Consider the following 22,798-nt stretch of genomic DNA (forward strand, 5'->3'; position numbering starts at 1 on the left):
CTGTCTCTGTCTCTGTCTCTGTCTCTGTCTCTCTCTCTCTCTCTCTCTCTCTCTCTCTCTCTCTCTCTCTCTCTCTCTCTCTCTCTCTCTCTCTCTCTCTCTGTCTTTCTCTCCGTCTCTCTCTGTCTTTCTCTCTGCCTCTGTCTCTCTCTCTCCCTCTTCCCCTCCCCCCCATTGTATCCCAAGAAAGATCACCTGGATGGTAACAGCACTTGAAACCATTCTATTCATAGATCATTTGAAGGATCTGGGATATTTAGCTGGGTTCTGAGATTCTTGCTTTTAAGAGCTTTTCCATCTGTCAGTGTGGAAATCTGTTTAAACTATATCATCATTTAACAGGTCATGTGCCCCCCTATTCAGGGACCACTCAACCTCATTTTGAGTGAGTCATAGCATCATGAGCCGTTCAGGAAATGCCTGACCAGAAGGAACAACAGGTGGGTGCATCTCAGGTGTTTCTTCTGCACACTGCTGCCAGCAGAGCCATATTTCCCCTTCATGTTTCTCATCCTTAATGTCAGCGATCACACCATCCTTCCCCTGAAGAATGCCCATCACTGTAACACTGGGACCCCAACATCTGGGGTAAAAGAAGAGTTTGTGTTCACATTTCCCTAGTGCGTAAAGCAGTGCTATAGAAGAAAATGCCACAGCAAGCTTTTAATTAGTTATTTTCTATTCTCTTGAAAATAGTGTTTTTGTGTATGTTTGCAGTCAGCATGATTCCAGATGATGCCTGTGCAGGGATTATTCTTCCCTTGTGTGCTCATTCTCTCCTTTCCCACTGCTGCTTGCTATTTTCTCTCTCCTGGAGATCTTAATTCTTCTTTTCATTTCTCCACTTCTTCAGTCTGAGATGCTTATTTGTTTATCTTGCCCTCTGTCCATGGTGCTGGATATTTTACACTCCTTGCTAAATACAGGGGGTAATTTTCCTGCCTCTAGATTGCCTATCCTTATACAATAAGATAATACTGGAGCCTGAAAGAACCATTCTCTGACCTGTACTGGCACCCAATGAACAACCAAATGAATCCACTCCCAAGTATATTATTTCAAAGTGCATTGAAGTACCACAGGGGTTGTAGAGAATCGGGAATCATTGTGGTGTTTGTGATGTCTGCAAGAAGTCAGTGTAAAGCCCACATATATTGGACATCAAGTTGTAGCAATATCATATTCTCCCCATGGTTAATTTACTACAATAAATTCCCTGAAGGTTGACGACATACATTTTTCTCCAGCTCATACTTTTCTTTCTCCTACCAGGCAAAAAGTTGGATTAAAATCAGGAATCAGAGCTGTTCTAGGGTGGAATGGCTCTTGTACTGAGTTCAAGCCCCTCCTCTGACACATATTGGCTGTATGACCTTGAGCACTTAACTTTCAGTGGCTCTCTAAGCCAATAAATTGTAGAAAAGAGGCTGCCCTATTTTAGGAGAGGAAGTTCCATAATATCCATGAAACCACAGTTCTAGTTGCTATCCCTCTGCCACGGGGGTCATTGTCATTAGAACTGTTCAAGGAAACATGGGATGCCCAATCAATATGCAAGCTGTAGAGAGAAAGTTTCATCAAGTGGGAGTCTAATTTGGAAGAAGGTGTCCAATGTCTCTTCTAACTCTAAGATGCCACTAATTAAGGTATAGGATATATGGTAATGTGGCCTCTGGTCACAGGAATAATAACATCTGTTCTTGGTGAAGGTTAGCAGGAATATCCATTCTCTAAGGATGGTGTCAGTTTTATGGTTTTACATACAAATTATGAATTTGTTTACACTGTATCCTAAAGGACTCTCATCCAGCCTTGCGGACTTGTAGCACAGGACAATTGTTGCCTTTGTCTCTATATCAATTTGGGGAAGAAATGCAGTGTGCATAAGGTCGTAGCCACTATGGCTAAAAGCTAAGTTTGCAGAGAGCTCCTGAGCTAAAAGAAATGCCATACAGAGTAAGACAAAGCCAGGGAAAAATCCTGGGTAGTTTAAGTGCCTACCTTTGTCTGCAGCCAGAAGCTCCAAAGTTAAGCCCTGGCAGGGTCAGTTGTGAAAGGTAGACATCTTTAGGCAAAGAGCCAGAAATGTGTACTCCACTTGCTTCTTGTATATCCATGGGAAGAAAGTAAATCAAAAGGGATTTACACAATGGGCACTTGCAGAGAGGGGCTACTTCTGAATAAAGAAATCTGGGTCCTTATTTTGATGTCATCTTTTGTCACAAAGAAGTAGGTAGAAAATTTATGCCCTTGTTTGTCTTCCATGGCCTTCTCTTTACTTTCCCTCAGACCAATATCTAAAACATACTCCTCGTATTGAATTACAGACACAAAGTAAACTCCTGATGCAGAGTCAGTCAGTCAATCAATAAACATTTATTAAGTGCCTACTATGTGCCAGGAACTATTCAAAATGCTGGGGGAAAGAATGGGAAATGGTTATTCTTTATCTTTAAAGTACTCACAATCTTTTAGGGAAGATGACATGAAAATAAGTATGTACAAACAAGATATAAAGTGATAAAATTAGTTTGTTTCCATGTATAAACTTTCCAATTTCAGAAGAATTCATATTCTTAGTTTCACATCCTGCTCCCCCAGCACCAACACCAACCTTCTGAACATTGGTTGCTATAAAGCAATTTGTACGTGCAAGGTAGAGAAGGGGAGGAAAGAGGACATCAATAGAGAGGAAAAGAAGAAAAACAGTGACTTCACTCATATGGGATAATTAAACCAGTTTATATATATATATATATTAATCCCTGTCTATTTAGTTTCCTTTGCTCAGTGATACCTTCTCTCCCAAATGAGATAGGATACCCTAGAGATAGGATACTTTAGTCATTTAAATAACAGTGGCAATCACAGACAATGATTAGCTGACTCTTAGGGGCAGCTAGATGGTAGAGTGGATAGAGCTTTATGTTCAGAGTTAGGAACACCTGAGTTCTACTCAGGTACTAGCTATGTGACTCCAAGCAAACCACAGTCTGCTTCAGTTCCCTCAACATTTATATGGGGATAAGGAAAACACCTACCTACCAGAGTTGATAAGATTAAATGAGAAAATATTTGTAAAGTGTTTAGCATATCACCTGTCCCATAGTAGGAACTACATAAATACATCTTACTTTTCTCCTTCTTTAGAGATGATCCAGATCTACCACCTCATTCAATAGATAAGGAAATTTAGTCAAAGTGAGTGGGAATGGTTTATCCAATGCTACACAATTAGTAAGTAAGCAATTGTTGAACCCAAGTCTTCTAAATCCAACATTATTCTCACTATATGACACTATGAAAAGTTCTGGGATTTGTCTTTGGCTAAGGTTCTTATCATGTTCTCTTATTTGAGGTAGCCTTATCCCTATTCTGGGTCAAAATCCATTTCTATTCTCTGATTCACTTCATACACTTTGAGTAATGAAAATATTATTTTCTGATCACTCCCCATTCAATTGGAAATTCTCATTCTCTTTTCTAATACTCATTTTGATGTTTGTATAAAATATATATTTCCTCTTTCCTTTCTATCCTAAGAAGCACACTTATTCCTATCCAACAAAACATGTTAGAAACCTAACTAAATTAACAAATAGAAGAATGAATTCTGTTTATATCTTATCTATAACAGTGTCTAATTCACTTCTAAGTTTCTATAGGAGGGGTTATGTCTATTTAATATTTTTTAAGAGCCCTCAATTTTAGTTTAGTGAGATTTGAATGATGATAGTGAGAGACAGTCAAATGTTTTTTTTTAATCTATCTAAGAAAGTCATCAGTGGCATATTTTTAGAGTTTGGGGATATTTTATCCTATTTCTGCTTGGAGCTAGCTAAAAATACAAATAATAATAATAATAACTATATACAGTACCTATGTGTCAAGCATTTTACAAATATTATCTTCTATCATCCTTTCAATAACCTTGCAAGATAGGTACTATTACCTTCATTTTACAGTTGAGGAAATTGAGATAAACAGAACTAAAATGTCTTGCCTAAAATCACATAGCTAATAAGTATCTGAGGCTGAATTTGAACTTGGATATTCCTGACTTCAGACCTAACATTCTATCCACAGTGCTACTTGATTGTCTCTAAGTAACCACATTTTATTTCCTTACCTCTCCTTTCCCACAATTACCTTCCCCCACTTTTTGCTTCCCTTTCACCCCCTGCTAGCATTTGCAAAAGATGCCCTAGAGCCCATGAATGACATGAACTGATTGTGGACCACAAGAAGTTAGAGCAAATGACACAGAGAAGGAATTGTCAGAAAAAAAACACCTTGGCAATTGAAAAAACTAAAAAATAAAGTGGGGGAGGGTACAAATAAGATACCTTAACAGAGGGAGATAATCTTGGAATTAATTCATAAATGTGCTATTTGGAATTAGCAGCCAAAGATGTACAAGAAAGGAGACGGGGGAAAGAAAGGGAAAAAGACAAACAGATGGAGAGGGGGAGGGAGAGAGAGGAAAATGGAGCAGAAGAGACAGCTTTATCTCCTTTACTTGTTTTGCCCCCAACTAAAGGGCTTTGTGCTTTTATGGGGATCCTGCCTTGTCATCATTGTTTTGTCCCTTGTTAACGCCTCCATTATTTATCCTTGCCCCAGCCATACATTCTATTTCCTCTCTAACATCTTTGTTTTTCAGATAATATTCCTCTCAGAAGCTTTGCAATTCAACAACTAGTCATAGTTAGACCATGCAACACTTGATATGGATACTATTGAACTGGGTGAAGACAAAAGCTTAGGAGCTGGTTTATGTAGTCATCAAATTCCCTTACTATTGGATCTCTGGGATAAAACATTAAATAATCTGGATAAGAAGGAAGAATTCATCTGCAAAAGCAAGAAAAGATGTCATTTTAAGTTAATGGAAAAATAGTAGTGACATAAATGGCCCTGTTCAAGCATATTCAAACTCTCACTAAATGACAACAGAGTGAGAAGTTTCCTCTTTAAAAAGTTGTGGGTTACATGTCATAATTTGGAGAGAAAGAAAGCAGGAAAGAGAGGAAAAGGGAGAGATAGAGCAACAGGGAGAAAGAGGGAGAAGGGGAGAAAGAGAGAGAGAAGGTGGAAGGAGAGACTAGAGGGGAGAAGAGAGAAAAGAGAGACAGAGATGGAGACAGACAAACTTACACAGAGAGATTTCCAGTCCACCTCTGGTTTCTGTCTCAGGACTGCAATCTGTATTTTTTTAATCTCAAAAAGTTCTGAATTGTTCTCTCTTTCAATCAGCTTCCCTGGGAAATAGGGAAATGGCAGTTAATAGTTATCTGAGTAAGAGAAGCAGAATGAAAGCTGGATGAGTGTGAATCTCTTACTCTTGGCCTTTGATGATCCATGCTAGGCTGTCTGTTTCATTCCTTCTGACTAAAGCTGAGTTACTCATTCTCAATATAAACTCAATTTTTAGGTCATTGGTAAAAGCTGAGTTACCCATTATCATTATAAATTTAGTTTTTAGGTCATCGGTAATTTTCATTCCCACACCCACCACACTCCCAAACTCCATTTCTTCCTTGGGTACACTATAGCTAAAGTATTATTATTGGTTAATGTGTCACTATGGAACCTCACATGATCTCTGTAATCCATCATTTCTCGTGAGGGAACAATTGTAAGTTATTAGGTGAGGGAGGAACAGGACAAATTGTTGCTCTGGGTTTTCTTGTAAAAGTTTTAATTCTTCTATCCCAATACTGTTTTATTACAAATCCTATTGTATCTCTCCCCTTTTCTTCCCTACCTTCTCAAAACCCAAATGCAAAGTGATCTCTATCCTCATCTGGGAAATGAGGATAATAATAGTATCTATATCCCAAGATTATTGTATCAAAAAGGAAAATGATTATAGTGCATTTAGTAAAATACATGATACATAGTAAGTACTAGTTAAGTGTTTCACTTATTACTTCTAATAATAATAATAATTTTAATAGAGACCTTGGGATCTCCATAACTAGGAGGACTTGATGTTTTTTTATGTACAATTTCTATTTACCTGTATAACTTCTATTTGTCTGAACCATCCAACTTAAACATACACATAAACACACACATACAGAGACACAAATATTTTGAATTTCCTTGATGAAGGACATCATTTCTCATCCATGGAATTCTTTGTTGTATGTCCCATGATTCCATGAAACTTCTTTACAGTTTTCTGAACTTTTGAAATCATCTGTAAAGAGACAGGTGATATTAGATAAGTAAGGACTGGCATTTTAACTTCTGATTAGGATTAATGCCTCCTTGCTTAGTTCCCTGCTGAGAATGGCATCAAACTATAAAGGATAGGGGAGAGGAAGGAGATGGGAATATATACTAGGTAACACTCAAAAGTTTGCCATTTATCTCAATCTGTTGGTTGAGGAAAAGTGAATTTTTTGTATTCATGTCACATAAAAGCTGATTGCCAGCATAAATAATGAATCCTTTCTGTTAATTTGACTTATTGAAAAATATCCATTTTTTATCCTTGACAACCCTAAGAAACAAAATGTCACATGAGCACTTTGTGAGGACTATATAGAAGCAATAATTGGATTGTAATAGTTATTGAGAGGGATGAGTAAAGGAAGAAGATCCTCACTTAGAAAATGAGTTGTGTCATCAACATTACCAGACTTAGAAGGAGAAGGTCTTGGCTTGAGTCCCAGTTTTCCAACTTACTAGCTGTTTGCTCTTGGGAATGTTACTAAAATTTTATAAGTTTTAGTTTATTCCTTTGAAGAATGGAGGACTTGCATTATTTACCTTTATAAGAGGATTGAATAAGAGAATAGGTATAAAGAGCGGGGTAACTATGTGAATATATATTTGAAGGATCTGTGATTCCTTCACAATGGGGAACTGTCAGTGTAGGAAGACTCATTCTGACAAGAGCACTTCTTAACCCAATGAGTGTATAACCTAAAGAGGCTGTGATTTGTTTATATTTCACAGCTATTAACAGGGCCTAGATTTTCTTGATCCCAAGCCTTGCATTCTATATACTACTCCATCCTAATTATGTATGTTACTATAAAGGGGGATTTAAATTTATTTACTATTATTACTATTATTGTTAATGCTGCTGTTAATCCCTGAGTCTTCAAGTATCTCATATGATCCTCTTTTTGGTACTTCTATTCTTTCATCAGAATAGTCTAATTTTTGTATGGCTTTTCTTCTTTTTAAATTGAAAGTTCTATGAGGGTAGGAACTATATTTCATAACATCATTGGATCTTCAACACCTCTCAAAGTGCAGTACTTCTCACATCTTAGGTATTAATGACATTTATAAAAAAAGACAATGAAGTGACATGATGAACAGTTAACAAGGTTCTACATCCAGAGTGGAAGTTTACTATATATCAGCCATTTAACCTCCCTCTTCCTCATGTTTCCTTTATGTGAAAAAGGGGATGAAAATTCCAGCTACTGACTCATCTCTTGAGATTATGGTGAAATAGGTGATATGGATCAACTGCTTTGAGTTTTCTCAGTGAAGTGAGCTGTATCTCACCTAAGGTTTTAGATTTTATTTTCTTAATCCTATTTTATTATCCCTCAAACCTCCTTTGAACTTGAGAGCTGTAGATGAAGTCCAATCACACCTTCCTGCAAACTACCACCACATTTGAGCGAAACAACACACTGTTTAGTTACTGCACCTTAGCATGTTGAAGGCCCCTGAGTGAACCAACTTCTGCAGGGTAGGCTGCCACATCTCCTTTTCAACTGTTCCACTCCACTGAGTAAATACTTAGTTCGGCAGGTTTTTATAACATAAATATGCATAGTATGTGTGCTCCATACATTTTTTTTCCTCTTGATGCCCATTCAAGAACAGCTTGGTACAGCCCAGCCTTAGATAAAAGCATGCTGGAAGTTTCCCCTCTTTATGTATGGCACACACTTTTGACATTGTCTCTGCAGCAGTAACTACAAATCACATTAGATAAATACAGATGTTCCTGTTGGACCCAGAAAGCAAATTATCATCCTTATAGAGTCAATCTTTATAGGAAACAAATGCCGGTTTTATTAAGTCTCTGGTTTTTTTTTTTTTTTTTTGTTTTGTTTTGTTTTGTTTTGTTTTTTGTGTGGCAGGAAGATAGATTGAGATAGAAGAGAGAGGATTCCATTGTTTCCTGCTTTTCTTTGTGAATATTGTCTGACCTTCTCATAACTGCTTCCCATAACAGAGCCTTGAATGTCACCATTCTCCTCCCTAAAGCTGAAGGAATATGTTTGTATTCCTAAACTCTTTTCCATAAGTCATATTACTTTATATATTTTATCAATAAAACTTAGCTTATTAATCCTTGAGAACAAGTTTAGGTATATTGGCAATCTTTCCTTCCTGTTGAAAACACAGCAATCTCTTCATTTAATGGGATATTTAACAATATTTTTTTCTCTAATCCACTCCCTGAAAATGGAGTAGAAACTCCAAATTATCTTGTATGTTTTTTGTGCATACTGTAAATATTTAGATGCACATATTGTTTCTACTGATACAACATTGGCTTTTTGTGGACAAGGGCTGTTTTCTTTTTGTTTTTATATCTCTAGCATCTAACCTACTGCCTGACATACAATAAGTGCTGAATAAATGCTGCTTGGTCAATATATAGTGTTTTAGGGCAAGAAAGAAGAACAGGAGTTTAAGAACTTTTGAACTACTATGACAAAATAAAAGGTCATATTTCAATTGTCTGTCTAGATACATAAGAGAGATACAAAACTAAAGACTTTAGAATCAAAAGTGATTTTGACTTCTTCATTTGACCAGAGAGAAAAAGTGATTTGCTCAACATTACACACAAGTAAGGGCATTTAGATAGTACAGTGGATAGAGTCGTATACTTCTTTCTTGAACACTCACCTTCTTGAGTACAAATGCTGTCTCAGGCACGTGTTAGCTGTGTGATCCTGGAAAAGTCAATTTGCCTCAGTTTCCTCATCTGTAAAATGAACTGGAGAAGTAAATGGCAAATCATTCCAGTGTCTTTGCCAAGAAAACCACAAATGGGATCACAAAAAAATAAGATATGACTGAAACAACTCGACAGTGACAAAACATAATAGGCAAAAGACAAGATTCAAACAGGAATTTTGACTCCAAATCCAATGTGTCTCTGTCTCTCTCTCTTTTCTCTGTATCTCTCCTTTTTTCTGTCTCTTTGTGTCTCTTTTTCCCTGTCTCTGTGTCAGTCTGTGTCTCTTACACTATGTTTCTCTTTCACTCTATCTTGTGTCTCTATCCTGTATCTCTCTTACTCTCTTTTTTTTCTCTCATCTATGAAGTGTTGTTTCTATGTGATAAGCATTGACCTATTCTTATTGATGACCCTTGAATCTCCTGCCAGTTCCCTAAAAACCAAGAGTTTAGCATGGGTTTAGAAAAAAAAAACAAGAGAATAGGAGTAAAGATGGAGACAGCTTGGTCCTACTTTTTCCACAACTAGCTGTGTTACCTTGGGAAAAATCACATAAGTTCTTTGGGTCTTGGTTTCCTTCCTCTCTCAAATGAGAGAATTAGACAATTTCTAAAGACTCTCCCAATATTACGAGCCTGTAATTGATTCCATATGTCTCTTCCAGACCTAAAATTCTAATTTCTTTCTCTGAACATCTTATATACTCAATAGGGAATTTCTTAGAGCCCTTTTAATGAGAGATTACACTCTGAGGTTGTTCACAATTTAGAAGTTATAAAGAAACAAACTAGGGCATCTTCAGACCAAAGGATCTTTATCTTTTCCTACCAATTCAGTAACTTTCTATTGCAAGCTTCATGAGTTTTAATTCCTTAGACTATAATTCTAGGACCTTAACTTTTCCCTTTTTTTTACTTCACTCTCTCACTTTAGAACAGAGCATATTTCTTCAACTGATTATCTAAGGAAAAGCTAAATAGTATCAGAAGTAGAAGCAGAATCATGTCATTCTTTTCACTTTAACTTCTTTTGGTCAAATAACTTGATCTCTTTGGGCTTAAATGAATTAAAGATAATGTAGTATAGTGAATATAGCACAAGGACTTTCAATCAAGAAGACCTAAGTTTCAATTGTATGATTCTAGATAATCCACAGAAAGCCTTGAACAGAAGAAAAACAAACTTTGTATATGGAAATAGAGGTCTTGAGTTCAAAAGGCACATCTGGAGGCTCATTATCTATATCTGTACCTCACCTTCTATTCTGTTGTATTAAATAGCCTTTGGGGTTCCTTCCCATTCTAGATTTATGAACCTAAGTCATGAAACTTCTTTCAGCCTCAGTTGCCTCAATTTTAAATTAATGACAATAATATCCATATCATCTTCATGGATCAAATTAAAAATGTATTAAGATACTACACAAATACCATACATTATTAGTATTAAATTCACCTTTTCTTCCCTTGCATAAAATTCTGTGCTCTTCTCTGGGGTCCATATATAGTTCCTTAGTGTCAAGTTGAAATTGTTCTTTCTGAAGTTATCCAAATTTTTAACTTTTAGTTCCCTGGAATTTGATCTAGCATATCTTTTTCTAAGTTTTCTTCCTCTGGACCCCTTCTCAAAACAATGTTTTGAAATGTATAAGATAATATACATAGTATTACAAATAAAACAAATTATATTGAAATAAAGATGTGCTTTGTCAAAATATTTTTAAAAGGTCCTAAGACTCTAGGTTAAACATCCTATTTCAGTTCATGGGGCAAGTAGGAGTTTTGACTTGACCAAGGTCACACTTGGTAGTAAGTAGCAAAGTAAGGATACATATAACTAGGCCCTTTAACTGCAAACCCAGTTTTCTTTCTACTTTCCACTTCTCTGCAATCTCATGCTTTTCCTAAATTGGTCTCACCCTAATCAGCTGATACATCCTTTTCTGGCTATTTGTGGCACTCTTATAAGTTAAAGAGAATGATGTTCCCTGTGCTTTGTTTCCTTTCAGACCTTCCATATACTCTTGTCTATAGAATATCCTTTCTTCCACTACCTTATCTTGTTCTGTGGCTTGCACATTCTCAGTATTTTATATACAATGTCAATCACGCCTAACCCATCATCGAGTCAATATTTTTAAAAGCACACTCTATGCCTGATAATCACAGGCCAACAATCAGTGTGAACAGAGGGCTGAACATGGATTCAGGAAGGTTGAGATTCAAATCTCATCTCTAACATTTGCCAGATAATTTTGTGATCAAAATTTCTGATCCTCACTTTTCCCAAGTGAAAAATGAAAACTATAGTACCTTTGATACCTCACTTAGAGTTGTTGTGAAGGTCAAATAAATTAATATACATAACATTTTCCAAAGTCAAAAGTTATTAATATATGATTATAATAATAATCAACAACAGTAAAAGTTGTAGTGGAGGATATTGATCATTTATATGACTATAGTTTTGTCATTCACACTCTCCAAACACTATTGTTTTTACATTTAAAATGGGATAATAAAGTTAATATCAAATTTATATAAATTTACAAAGTGCTTTCCTGACAACAACCCTGTGAAAAAATCGAGTACAAATATTAGTATGACCACTAATTCATAGATAAGGAAATTGAGGCTTGGAGTAGAAGTGACTTTAAAATAGTTCAATTGATAAGTGAGAGAGCCAGGATTTGAATGCAAATGACCCTGAAGCCAACTTCATTGCTTTTCCTACTTTATCCTATTGCTTTTCAAATGGCAACTCATGGTATTATTGTAAGAATCAAATGAGATAATGTCAATTCCTACATAAATGTGCCTTTACTTTGGTTGCTGCTATTAATTAGTTAGTGGTAGAACTGGAATTAGGACCCAAGTATCCTAAATATAATAGAAAATTCAATATTCCTTCTATTCCCATAGTTACAAAAATGAAAGAAGGGGGTCCACACACCAAAAACTTTTCTTTTCCATCACCAGAAGAGCATTTGGGAAGTGTGGGTGAGAATGATGCATAATTTTTAGACTGTTAAAAAAATGATAGTTGAGATAATGTGCTTGGGATGGAGGGAAAAAGAATAAAAACAACTTCTGTCTTCAAAACTAGGTTATCACTGTCACTTCTTGCTTATTTAATGTGTATGTAGGAAATGTTTCTTTGGACAAAAAAATACTAGCACTGAAAACTTGGTCTCTTTTGGCTTAGGGAAAATGACATTGTATTTGTAGATAGGGAAAGTAAAGAGATAACAATTATGTATAACAATTATGTAACAGACTCAAGTTGGGTTCCCCTGCTTGCCCTTTTAGGAAGTCCCTTTGAATGAGCAAAAGGATGCATATCTTGCTTAGGAATACACAAGAAGGGAATCAGTAGTCTCAATTTTTCCAGAGTTTTTCCTCAAGCTTTCTCCCTCCTCCACCCTTTTATCACCCTGCTTCTCTCTAGTGAGGAAAATGTCTCAGAGAGGGTCACATCTTTTTTCTTTGCTAGCTACTTGTTCCTTTGTTGGAGCTGAGGGGGTTAAAGGAAAATTAGAGACAGACTAAGCTGCCGCCCTCTTCCCTCTCTTCCATGTCTCTGCATGGATTTTAAAAAACTGTTTCCGATTCCCTAGGCTGCATGCTCACCAGTTCCCAGACCCAGCAGTGCAAGGGTTAAAGTGAGAGCTCTCTGCTGCTCACAAGCCTTTCCTGAGATTAATGTGCTAAGTCTGCGCCTCTCAGTGTGTCTGTATGGGAGTGAAAGTGTTGGTCAGTGATGGAGTTGCTACCATGACAACCCTGGAAGTCGGTGCTTGTGCGAGTCGGAGATGTTCCTGGGAGGAAGGAGATGCTGAAACTAGGGGAAGCAGCTGAGTTTGGTGTGGCTCCGGCGAAGCGCTCACATCCTTGGCCAGTGGCTTCCTCTTTCTGAGCCGGGGAAAGGAGTAGGGGTTCCCGCAGCTCCCACACCCGGGCTTCTGCTCCAAGGCTTCCCCCTCTCTTCTCTGCTGGAAGGCTTCTTTTTGCTCCTAGGGTTCGGATATAACATCGTTCGCTGAGCTGGGTGACTGGACTGGATCCAGGGGCTGCATTTGGTTTGAGGAAATTTACAGGATCGGGATCAACATTAGGAACCAATTGCAAATCCCTGCTGAGAACTTTTTTTTTTTAATCTATCCTGTGTCAAAGAATCTGAGTGTGAATTGGTGTTTTTTAAAATATATACACACACATATATATGCACATATATATATATTTCTATATATATATATATGTACGTAATTTACATATGTCTGAGCTAATAAAACTCTTTTCTCCTCTTCCAAAAAAGCAGCTTTTTAAATGATCTCTCCTTCATGTCGGAGGCACTTTTTTGGGTTATAAACTTTTGATGCCAGACCTCTGCAGCGCGTGCCCAACTGAATCTTAAAGTAGCATCTTGAAGAGAGAGGGAGAGAAAGAAAGATCTGTGACCTTCATCCCTGCACCTTCCTTCTTCTCCCTTTTGGTCTGCCTCCTTCCTCACCCAAGGAACGTGGGGGGAGCGCACACTTTGGATGCTGTTGGGGGAATTCTTTTCTCTGATGGTGGAAAGCTGAGGCTGGATTTTGGGGGAGGATCATTAGACTTGGAGGAGCTCGGGCTCTTTCTCTCTCCCGCCCCCAACCCTCCCCCCCTTTTTGCTCCTGGATCGCTCCGTCCCCTTCCTCTCCCCCCGCCCGCTTCCTGTGCCCGGCTGGGGGGCGCCTGCGGTGCCGCTGCTCCAGTTCAGGGAAGTTGTGGCTGTCGAGGATGGGGGTCGGTGGGTACTTGCTGCTGCCCTGGAGGTTCCTCGTGGTCCTGTCCCTTAGGCTGCTGTTCCTTCTGCCCACAGGAGTGCCAGTGCGCAGCGGAGATGCCACCTTTCCCAAAGCTATGGACAACGTGACGGTCAGGCAAGGGGAGAGCGCCACTCTCAGGTAGGGAGCAGCTCTTCGCTTCTTTGTGGTGGGGGAAAGTGGGTCTCCTGAACTGGAATGATGACTTAGTGGGGATCTGTGGAGGCGGAGAAGAGACTCCGGCCCCTGGGACTAGGGCACTGCCAGAGGTATTGTGCAGGCCAAGAGTCATGGCACTCCATCGCCAGGAGGTTTAAATCCAGTCTGGGCGGCAGATTTATAGCTCTGCCTGGACATCCACATCTCTGTGATCTGGGGCTCTGTGGGTGAACCCCACTCTGCCTCATTCCCTTTATGTCAGTGGGGTATCTCTAAGTCTGGGACCTTCAGTAGCTAAGAACTGAAGCTTCCAGGCCTTTTTTTTCCTTGTCCAGTGTTGAAAAATAGGAACCAGGCACCATGTGGTCAGAGGAATTTGGATTCTGGGAACAGACCCAACATGAGGTGGTCCTGTGGATGCTCTAGTCCCTTTTCATAGGCCAGAGTATATGTGTGTTTGGGTGTGGTTAAAAAGGGTGGGCAAGGTGGCTTCCAGTAATTTTCTAGCCTGGCCCTTTAAGAGTCCTTTACCAAAGCTGTTAGTATTAAGTCAATCATGTGCTCGTGGGGTGGCTATTATAATTTCTTGGGCCAGGCTTAGTATATAGGACATAGGCAAAGCAGAGACAACATGCAGCTTACATGCAGAGAGACCACTCCTGTCCTGAAAAGTACACCAAGAAAGCTTTTTGTTTTCCCTTAATGAGTTACAAAAAAAAAAAAAAAAAAAAAAAAAAAAAAAAAACAACTAAGCTGCTCCATACAGAGAGAATGAGAGATATGCCTGGAATATGGACCTTTGGGGACTGTGTTGGCTGCAGCTGAGACTTTAATAAAAATGCAGCCACCTCTTTCCACTAGCTCAGCAGATATCATCTTTTATCCCTTTAATGAGGCAGTTGTGGTCCTAAGAGACAGATTCAGGGTTGTCCCAGCTTAACTGTACCTCCCAGTGTACACAGAGGGGCTTGTTTGGCTCAGTTAGTGACTGGTGGTTATGATGAAAATAATGCATCCTGTGTCAGATCTAGGGTGGAACAACTTGGCATTCTTTGAGGAGAAAATGGAATTTCTCACCCAATTTTTATTTGAATATTCAAACTTGTATCATTCTTTCACATTCAAGTGACAATTGAGGTGTGAAGTAAAATGGTCCTGGGATACTGCCTATTCTATCCCACGATTTACCATGAGTTGTTTTCCTGATGATCAGCAACTTCCAGTGAATTCTTGACACACTGGGGATCAGTGACACAGCTTTCTCTCTTTATGCTCAAGGACCTAATGAAATCCAGGTTCCATGAGAGTCATAGAGGCAGATGTCTTCTGAACTTTTTGATGGTAGTGGACATTTCAGTCCTTCCCAGGCATTTAATGAGCTATGAAGTAATCATCTTATTTACTTCACTCCAAAGATGTTCACTGGGAGGCAAAGTTACAGGGGATCCAATTAGAAAATGCAAGCAATCTGTGTGCACCAGTGAGAATCTGACGGGAGAACCCTACTGCTCTTCCATTTAACCCTTTTCAGGCACTAGATGGAAAGACTTCAGGGCTGGGTGTGAGAGACTTTGTATTTTACTGTGGAGAGCAAAGTTGTCAGAAAACTTCTCAAGTTTCCTGTTTTCGGTGCTGTAATGCAAAGGATCTACCAGCAGAGGGCCAGCTTTGATTTACTTTTTTATTAGTTGCTGGCCTGTTTTCATGCTGTCGATTTCTAATGTTCAGCAGCTGTGCTTGGTAATGGGAATAGGAATAAGAAAAAAAAAATAACCTCGAAAAAGCTGAATAGTTGCTTTTTTTGTAAGCCTGGCTGTAGGAAACCTTCATGTTTAAGCAGAACTCATATTTGTTACCTGATTGCACTTTCCTTTTATGAGAGAATATGTCCTAGGAGTTTTGGTTTTTTTTTTGTTTGTTTGTTTTGTTTTTTTTAGAATTTGTTTCTTCTGTCAGATTGAGCACATTATTTTTTCTCTGCCTTAATAGTTTCATATTTTTCTATATTCTTCCTTTCTACAATTTGTGTTCTTTTTGTCTTTTTGTCTTCCTTTTTCCCCTTAGTTTTATCCCCTACTTTTTTAGAACTATTTTCTTTTCTTTACTGAATTGTTTTTCCACTAATTTTTCAGGCTTTTTAGCTCTTCGTGTTCTTTGATTTTACAATCCCTAGGTCCAGCTCCCATCATCATATTTCTAAAAACTGTATCCAAGGCTGCTCATGTTATCCCTCTACTTTTATGTTTCCCCTTACTTTTCTTTTACTGATTATCTATATGGCAGCAATCCTAGTGAACAATACTGATTGGCATGCAGTAATTTTTATATGCAGCTAAATGATGCAGTGGATAGAGTGTTGGAGGAACCTAAGTTCAAATTCCTCCTTAGATACTGTATAACCTCAAAAAAGTCATTTAAACTCTTCCTCAATTTCTTCAAATAAAAAATGGAGATATTAATGGAACTTCCTGGGTTGTTACAAGGGTTAAATGAGATAAAGTTGCTCAGCATAGTCTTTAATTAATGCTTAATTCCTTCCTTCCTTTAATACTCTGAAGCTCATGGCTATTCACCAGGGAAAAGCAACTGCATGTTTCTTAACTAAAAATAGTTAACAATTTTCATTTGACAGATTTCTCCAAAGTAAAGAATGCTGGTTTTGAAACCAGTTGTACACCTAAGTTCAAACTGTGACTGCTACTCAGTAGGTGTGTGACTTGACATAAGGCAGGTCACTTTTCTTGAGCTTAGCTTTCTCTTCCATGAATAGATTGGGCTAGAATGATCGCAAAGCCTGATCCAGTTCCCAAGGGAATATAGGATCATGGGTTCAAATATGGAAAAAACCTTAAAATGCATCTAGTCCAGATACTTCATTTTGCTGTGAACCATAACTGACTTATCCAAGGTCACATAAATAGCAGGATCACTAGGTCTTCTGATTCCAGAAACAGTGGTCTTTTGATTGTACCATACTATAATTCTCCAAATTTTATAGATAGGGAAACTGAGCCACATGTATATTTCTGTATATGCATATATATAAGTGTGTTTATGCAGGTTGTATACATAAATATATACACAAATGTGTGCATAGTTAAAGAGATTTGTTCACATAGATAGTAAATAGTAGAGATGAGACCTGAACCTGTATTCTTTTGCTTCGGTGCTCAGACATACTTTTCTAACCTTTCTGAAGGTACAGTAATCTTAGTGGATGATCACATGACCCAGAGTTGGTTTAAATTTTTTGTCAGAATAGGGCAAAGCACTCAAAATTGCATTTATTTAATGTTGCCAACAATCATCCACAAAAAGGTCTCCAAATTTGATTGTTCTTTGATTTTGTTCTTTTATGCTTGTTTTTAATCATAATTTCTACTAATATAAATATCCTACAGTTTATAAAACACTTTCTTCATAACATCCATATAATGAGTCAGTAGAAAATTAATACAAAATATATAAAACAGTGCCTAGCATAAAATAGGAGTTTAATAAAAAATGACTGATTTCTACTTTAGGTAGCAATATACAGGGACAGTTAGGTGGTATAGTGGCAGAAAGCCTCATCTACTCAACTTCAAATCTTATCTCAGATACTTATGAGTTGTATGAACCTTGTCAAGTCATTTAAACCTGTTTGTCTGACTTTACTCATCTGTAACAGAGCTGGAAAGGAAATGGCAAACCACTCCAGTATTTCTGCTTAAAACAAACAAACAAAACTACTAATTGATAAAAAAAAAAGAAAGAAAGAAAAAAGGAAGGAAGGAATGAAGAAAAAAAGGAAAAAGAAAAATAGTAGATAAAATACTGCACTTGGAAGACGTAAGTTAAAATCCTGCCACAGACAATTAGTAACTATATGACTCTGGGTATAGAAGAAATAGCAGGCAACAGGCTCAGTGGATAGAGTGCTGGGTCTGAAGTCTTCCTGGGCAAATCACTTAATCCTGTTTGCCTCAGTTTTCTCATCTGCAAAATGGCCAGAGAAGGAAATGGCAATCCAGTCCTGTATCTTTGCCAAGAAAATAATAAATGGGGTCCTAAAGAGTCAGATAGGATTAGAAACTATTAAACAACAATAGGAGTTCCACCTGTTGTTACACCTATTTTATAGATGAAGAAATAGATTCAGAGAAATAAGTCACCTCATTCAAGTTCATTAAAGAAGTTAAAGAACTGCAGTATTATTGGAACTGGGATTGTTGTCTGACTTCAGTGCACTTTCTATTCTAATTTTGCCTATTTCTACCACAATAATTCCTATTTCTAAGCAGATGTCCTTGAATCCAGCTTCAATGAAATCAGAAAAGGCTGAAAAAAAGAACAAGTAGATGAGGATACCCTGTATCCCAGTCTCAAGTTTTCTAAGGATTAATTATGTGGTCTCAAAGAAGCAGCCCTTCTTCAGTCTGAGACTGTTTTCCACATTATAAAATAAGATTAATAATATCTTCTGCTTTATTGCTTCATGGGGTTGTTTTAAGAACAACGCATAGTGTGTGAAAATATTTTGCCCTGTGGGAACAATAATCCTAATGGCTGACATATATATAGCACTTTTAGGTTTTACAAAACACTTTTCATTAACTATGTCATTTGCTGCTGACAGCAATAAATGATAGAAATGAGGAAATTCAGGCTTAAGTAAAGTTAATTTACTAAGCTCATACAGATAGTCTGGAATTTGAACCCAGGACCTCCAAATTTAAGGTTCAATATATTAAAACATGCTATAGAACAGGGGCTCAATCTGCCATCTGTGAATTTGTTGTTGTTCATTGTATTTTGTTTTAATTAGTTTTCCTTGTAATCCCACGTATTTTATTTTATGTATTTAAAAACCTTATTTTCAAGATTCCACAGGTTTCACCACACAAGTCCTTTCCAAAAATGACCATAAAACAAAAAAGGTTAAGAATACCTGCTTAAAAGCATGGTATTCATTGTTAATTCTTTTTTTTTGTGCTACAGCATATCGTATCCTAACATAGAAATATGGGTTCTATGGGTCAGGATCTTATATTAATATTTTATGTTATAAATGTTACACTTTCTTTTCCCCTGATTCTACAGATTTTTTCCTTCATAGCAATATGATTCTAGTTCTGGCCCATATCACCTTTCCCCTATTGTAATTCTTTCTTAAAGACGTTCTTTGCATTTGGTCTCTATTCTCCAGCTCATCTTCAGCACAAATGCCAAGTTGGTATCTAGAAAACACAGATTTGGGTGATGTACTTCCTTGCTCAATAAACTCTAGTGGCTCCCTAATGCTCCTATTATAATAACATCCCTTTATGATTGAAAATTCCTCACAACCTCCTATCTTTTCATGCTGACTATAAATTGTGCCCTCTTCTTTCCTCCCTCTACATTCTAGACTTTTTTTACTTTCCATTTTTCATACATATGATATCAGATCCTCTTTCCTTGCCTATGTAGTTGATGACATCTATGTCTAAAATGCTCTTTTTCCTATCTTCTGTCTTGGGAAAACCTCTCAAGACTCAGTTCAATAAATCTGATAATTCTGGAATTTAGCTACAATATACCTGGGAGCTTTGATTTTGAGGTCACTTTCAGGAAGTGATTGATAGATTCTTTCCATGACTATTTTACCATCTGGTTTTAGGATATCAGAACAATTTTCCTTGATGATTTCTTGAAAACTGTTGTCTAGATTCTTTTTTTTTTTTCATAATAGCTTTCAGATAATCCCATAGATTGTCTCTCCTGGATCTATTTTTCAGATCAATTGTTTTTTTTTCCAATGAGGTATTTTACATTTTTTCTATTATTTTTCATTTTTAAAAGTTTATTTGACTGATTCTTGATGGTCTCATGAGTCATTCACTTCCATTTGTCCAATTCTAATTTTTAGTGATTTATTTTCTTCAGTTACCTTTGTTAACCTCCTTTGACATTTGGCTAATTGCACTTTTAAAGGAGTTGTTTTGTTGAGTTTTTCACATTTTACCAATTTTATTTTTAAGGAGTAATTCTCTTTTTCCATTTAGACAATTCTTTTTTTAAATGACTTGCTTTCTTTCTCCATTTTGCCAAATCTATTTGTTTAAGATTAAATTTATTTATTTTTATTAAAGTATTTTATTTTTCAAAACATATGTGTAGATAATTCTTCAACATTACCCATTGCGAAACCCTGTGTTCTAATTTCTCCTCTCTTTCCCCCATGCCCTTCCCTAAATTGTCAAATCTATTTTAAGAAGATTTTTTCTTCAGGATATTTTTATTCCATTTCACCAAATGTATTTTTAAGGAGTTGTTTTCTTCAATAAATTTCTCTGTTTTCCTTTTGCAAACTGTCCTGAAAAAAATCTCATTTCTTTTCTCAAATTTTCTTCTCTCTTTTAAGATCCTTTTTGAACTCTTCCAAGAAAGCCTTTTGAGCTTGAATTCACATACCCCTTTGAGGCTTCACCTGAAAGCATTTTGTCTTTGGTGTCTTCTTCTGAGATTATAATCAGTTCTTCCCCATTTCCATAGTAGCTCTCTATGGTCAGAGCTCTTCTTTACATTTTTGCTTATTTTTCAAGGTTGAGTTCTGCTCTGATAGCACAGTGGGAATTGTCCCAAGCTTCTTTTACAGAGCTATTGGGATTTCAAGCTGCCTGTACTGGGGTCATTGCTATAGACTTTCTTGCTGTGTTATGTGATGCTAATCAATTCCCACCTGTTATTCTATTATCACAGGCTCACTATTTTTCTTCTATAGTTGTATTGGAAGTCTCACAGCTAGTCTGCCAATCCACTGGCCTTCTGTACAGAGTGGCCAATGCTGATGTATTTTTGCTAAGAGCTTCCTGCTAGGTTCCAGGCACTGGGCCAATCTTCCCTGGTCCACACCTGCACCAGGCTGTGTCCCCTCTCCCCCCATCCAATTGAGATAGATCTTTCCTGAAGTCCTTCCAAGATATCTTTTTTTAAAATTTTTAAAATTAATTTTATAATTATAACATTTTTGACAGTACATATGCATAGGTAATTTTTTACAACATTATCCCTTGTACTCCCTTCTGTTCTGAATTTTTCCCCTCCTTCCCTCCATTCCCTCCCTTAGATGGCAGGCATTCCCATATATATTAAATATGTTACAGTATATCCTAGATACAATGTATATGTGCAGAACTGAATTTTGTTGTTATTGTTGCAAAGGAAGAATTGGATTTGGAAGGTAAAAATAACCTGGGGAGAAAAAACAAAAAATGTTAACAGTTTACACTCATTTCCCAGTGTTCCTTCTTTGGGTGTAGCTGATTCTGTCCATCATTGATCAATTGGAATTGGATTAGCTCTTCTCTGTGTTGAAGATATCCACTTCCATCAGAATACATCCAAGATATTTTCTGCTGGAAATTTGTTACACTCCAAATATTTGTGGTTCTGTCACTATAAAATCTAGGTTTGATCTAATGTTGATTCTGAGGGAAGTCAGGAAGAGTTCAGGCAAAGCTGTCTGCTCTCCATCATCTTGGTTCCACTATTCTCCCTCAGCTCAATTGATACTTCTTGTAAGAGACATTTTCTGAACCCCTAAAATGATAGAGCTTTCGTACCTCCATTATATTTATACAGTGTGTTTGTATATGTGTATTCACATTAGAATATAAACTTCTTGAGGACTTTTCTTCCTTTCCTCCCTCCTTCCCTTCCTCCCTTCCTCCCTCCCTCCCTCCCTCTCTTCCTTCCTTCCTTCCTTCCTTCCTTCCTTCCTTCCTTCCTTCCTTCCTTCCTTCCTTCCTTCCTTCCTTCCTTCCTTCCTTCTTTTCTTCCTTCCTTATTTCCTGCCTGCCTGCCTATCTTCCCTTCTGCCTTCTTTCTCCCCTTCCCTTCCCTTATCTCTTTCCTTCCCTTCTCCCTTCCTTTCTCTTCTCCCTTATCCCTTCCCTTCTCTTATCCCTTCCTTTCCCTTATCCCTTCCCTTCCCTTATCCTTTCCTTTCCCTTATCCCTTTCTTTCCCTTCCCCCTTCCCTTCCCTTCCCTTATCCTTTCCATTCCTTTATCCCTTCCCTTCCCTTTCCTTCCCTTCCCTTCCCTTTCCTCTTCCCTTCTCCCTTCTCCTTTCTCCCTTCTCCCTTCCCCCTTTCCCCTTCTCCCTTCCCTTCTTTTTTCCCTTCCCTTCCCTTCCCTTCCCTTCCCTTCCCTTCCCTTCCCTTCCCTCCCCTTCCCTTCCTTTCCCTTCCTTTCCCTTCCCTTCCTTTCCCTTCCCTCCCCTTCCCTTCCTTTCCCTTCCCTTCCCTTCTCTTCCCTTCCCTTCCCTTCTCTTCCCTTTCTTTTCCTTTCTTTTCCTTTCCTTTCCTTTTCTTTCCTTCCTTTTTGCATCTCCTAGCAGTCAGCAGTAGCTAACATAATACAGGCTTATAAAGTGATTAAAGAAGCAGCTATGTGGTGTGATAAATAGAACTCTGGGAATGGAATTAGGAAGATTGATTTTCATGAGTTCAAATATGGCCTCAGACTCTTGCTGGCTACATGACTTTGGGCAAGTTACTTAACCCTGTTTGTCTCAGTTTCCTCATCTGTAAAAAGAGCTGGAGAAGAAAATGGCAATCCACTCCAGTATTGTTGCTAAGAAAATCCCAAAATAAGGTCATGAACAGTTGGACCTGAATGAAACAACTAAATGAAACAATGTACAATAACAAAATAAACAGAATTGAATTACGCTAGATACACTATTTTAAAGAATGTTGTTCATTTAAATTCATACCAAAACCACCAAAGGAAAACTCTTTCCATGATATATCAGACTAGTATTGATGGGCACAATGCAGGAACTATGTTGACATTTGGTTAACAATAGATCAAGCAACCCCAGTAATTGAGAACTGTCTTGATTATAGGCCACCGTTTT

At 37.6% G+C, this 22,798-nt stretch overlaps 1 protein-coding gene across 4 annotated transcripts in view; it reads left to right on the forward strand.

Moving 5' to 3' along the window:
• The window catches only part of OPCML (opioid binding protein/cell adhesion molecule like), a 1,489,737-nt gene that overhangs the window by 740,650 nt on the left and 726,289 nt on the right, over positions 1-22,798 (forward strand). For 2 of the 4 annotated variants that reach the window (XM_074303775.1, XM_074303776.1), the window contains one exon: positions 13,811-13,895. In XM_074303775.1, coding sequence (XP_074159876.1) covers positions 13,811-13,895 — 85 coding nt within the window. Of the gene's footprint in view, positions 1-353; positions 441-12,297; positions 13,896-22,798 lie in introns of those variants that run through there. The other 2 variants (XM_074303777.1, XM_074303774.1) reach the window with 2 other exon arrangements.

This window comes from Sminthopsis crassicaudata, chromosome 3, assembly GCF_048593235.1.
Source record: "Sminthopsis crassicaudata isolate SCR6 chromosome 3, ASM4859323v1, whole genome shotgun sequence".
Lineage (NCBI taxonomy): Eukaryota > Metazoa > Chordata > Mammalia > Dasyuromorphia > Dasyuridae > Sminthopsis > Sminthopsis crassicaudata.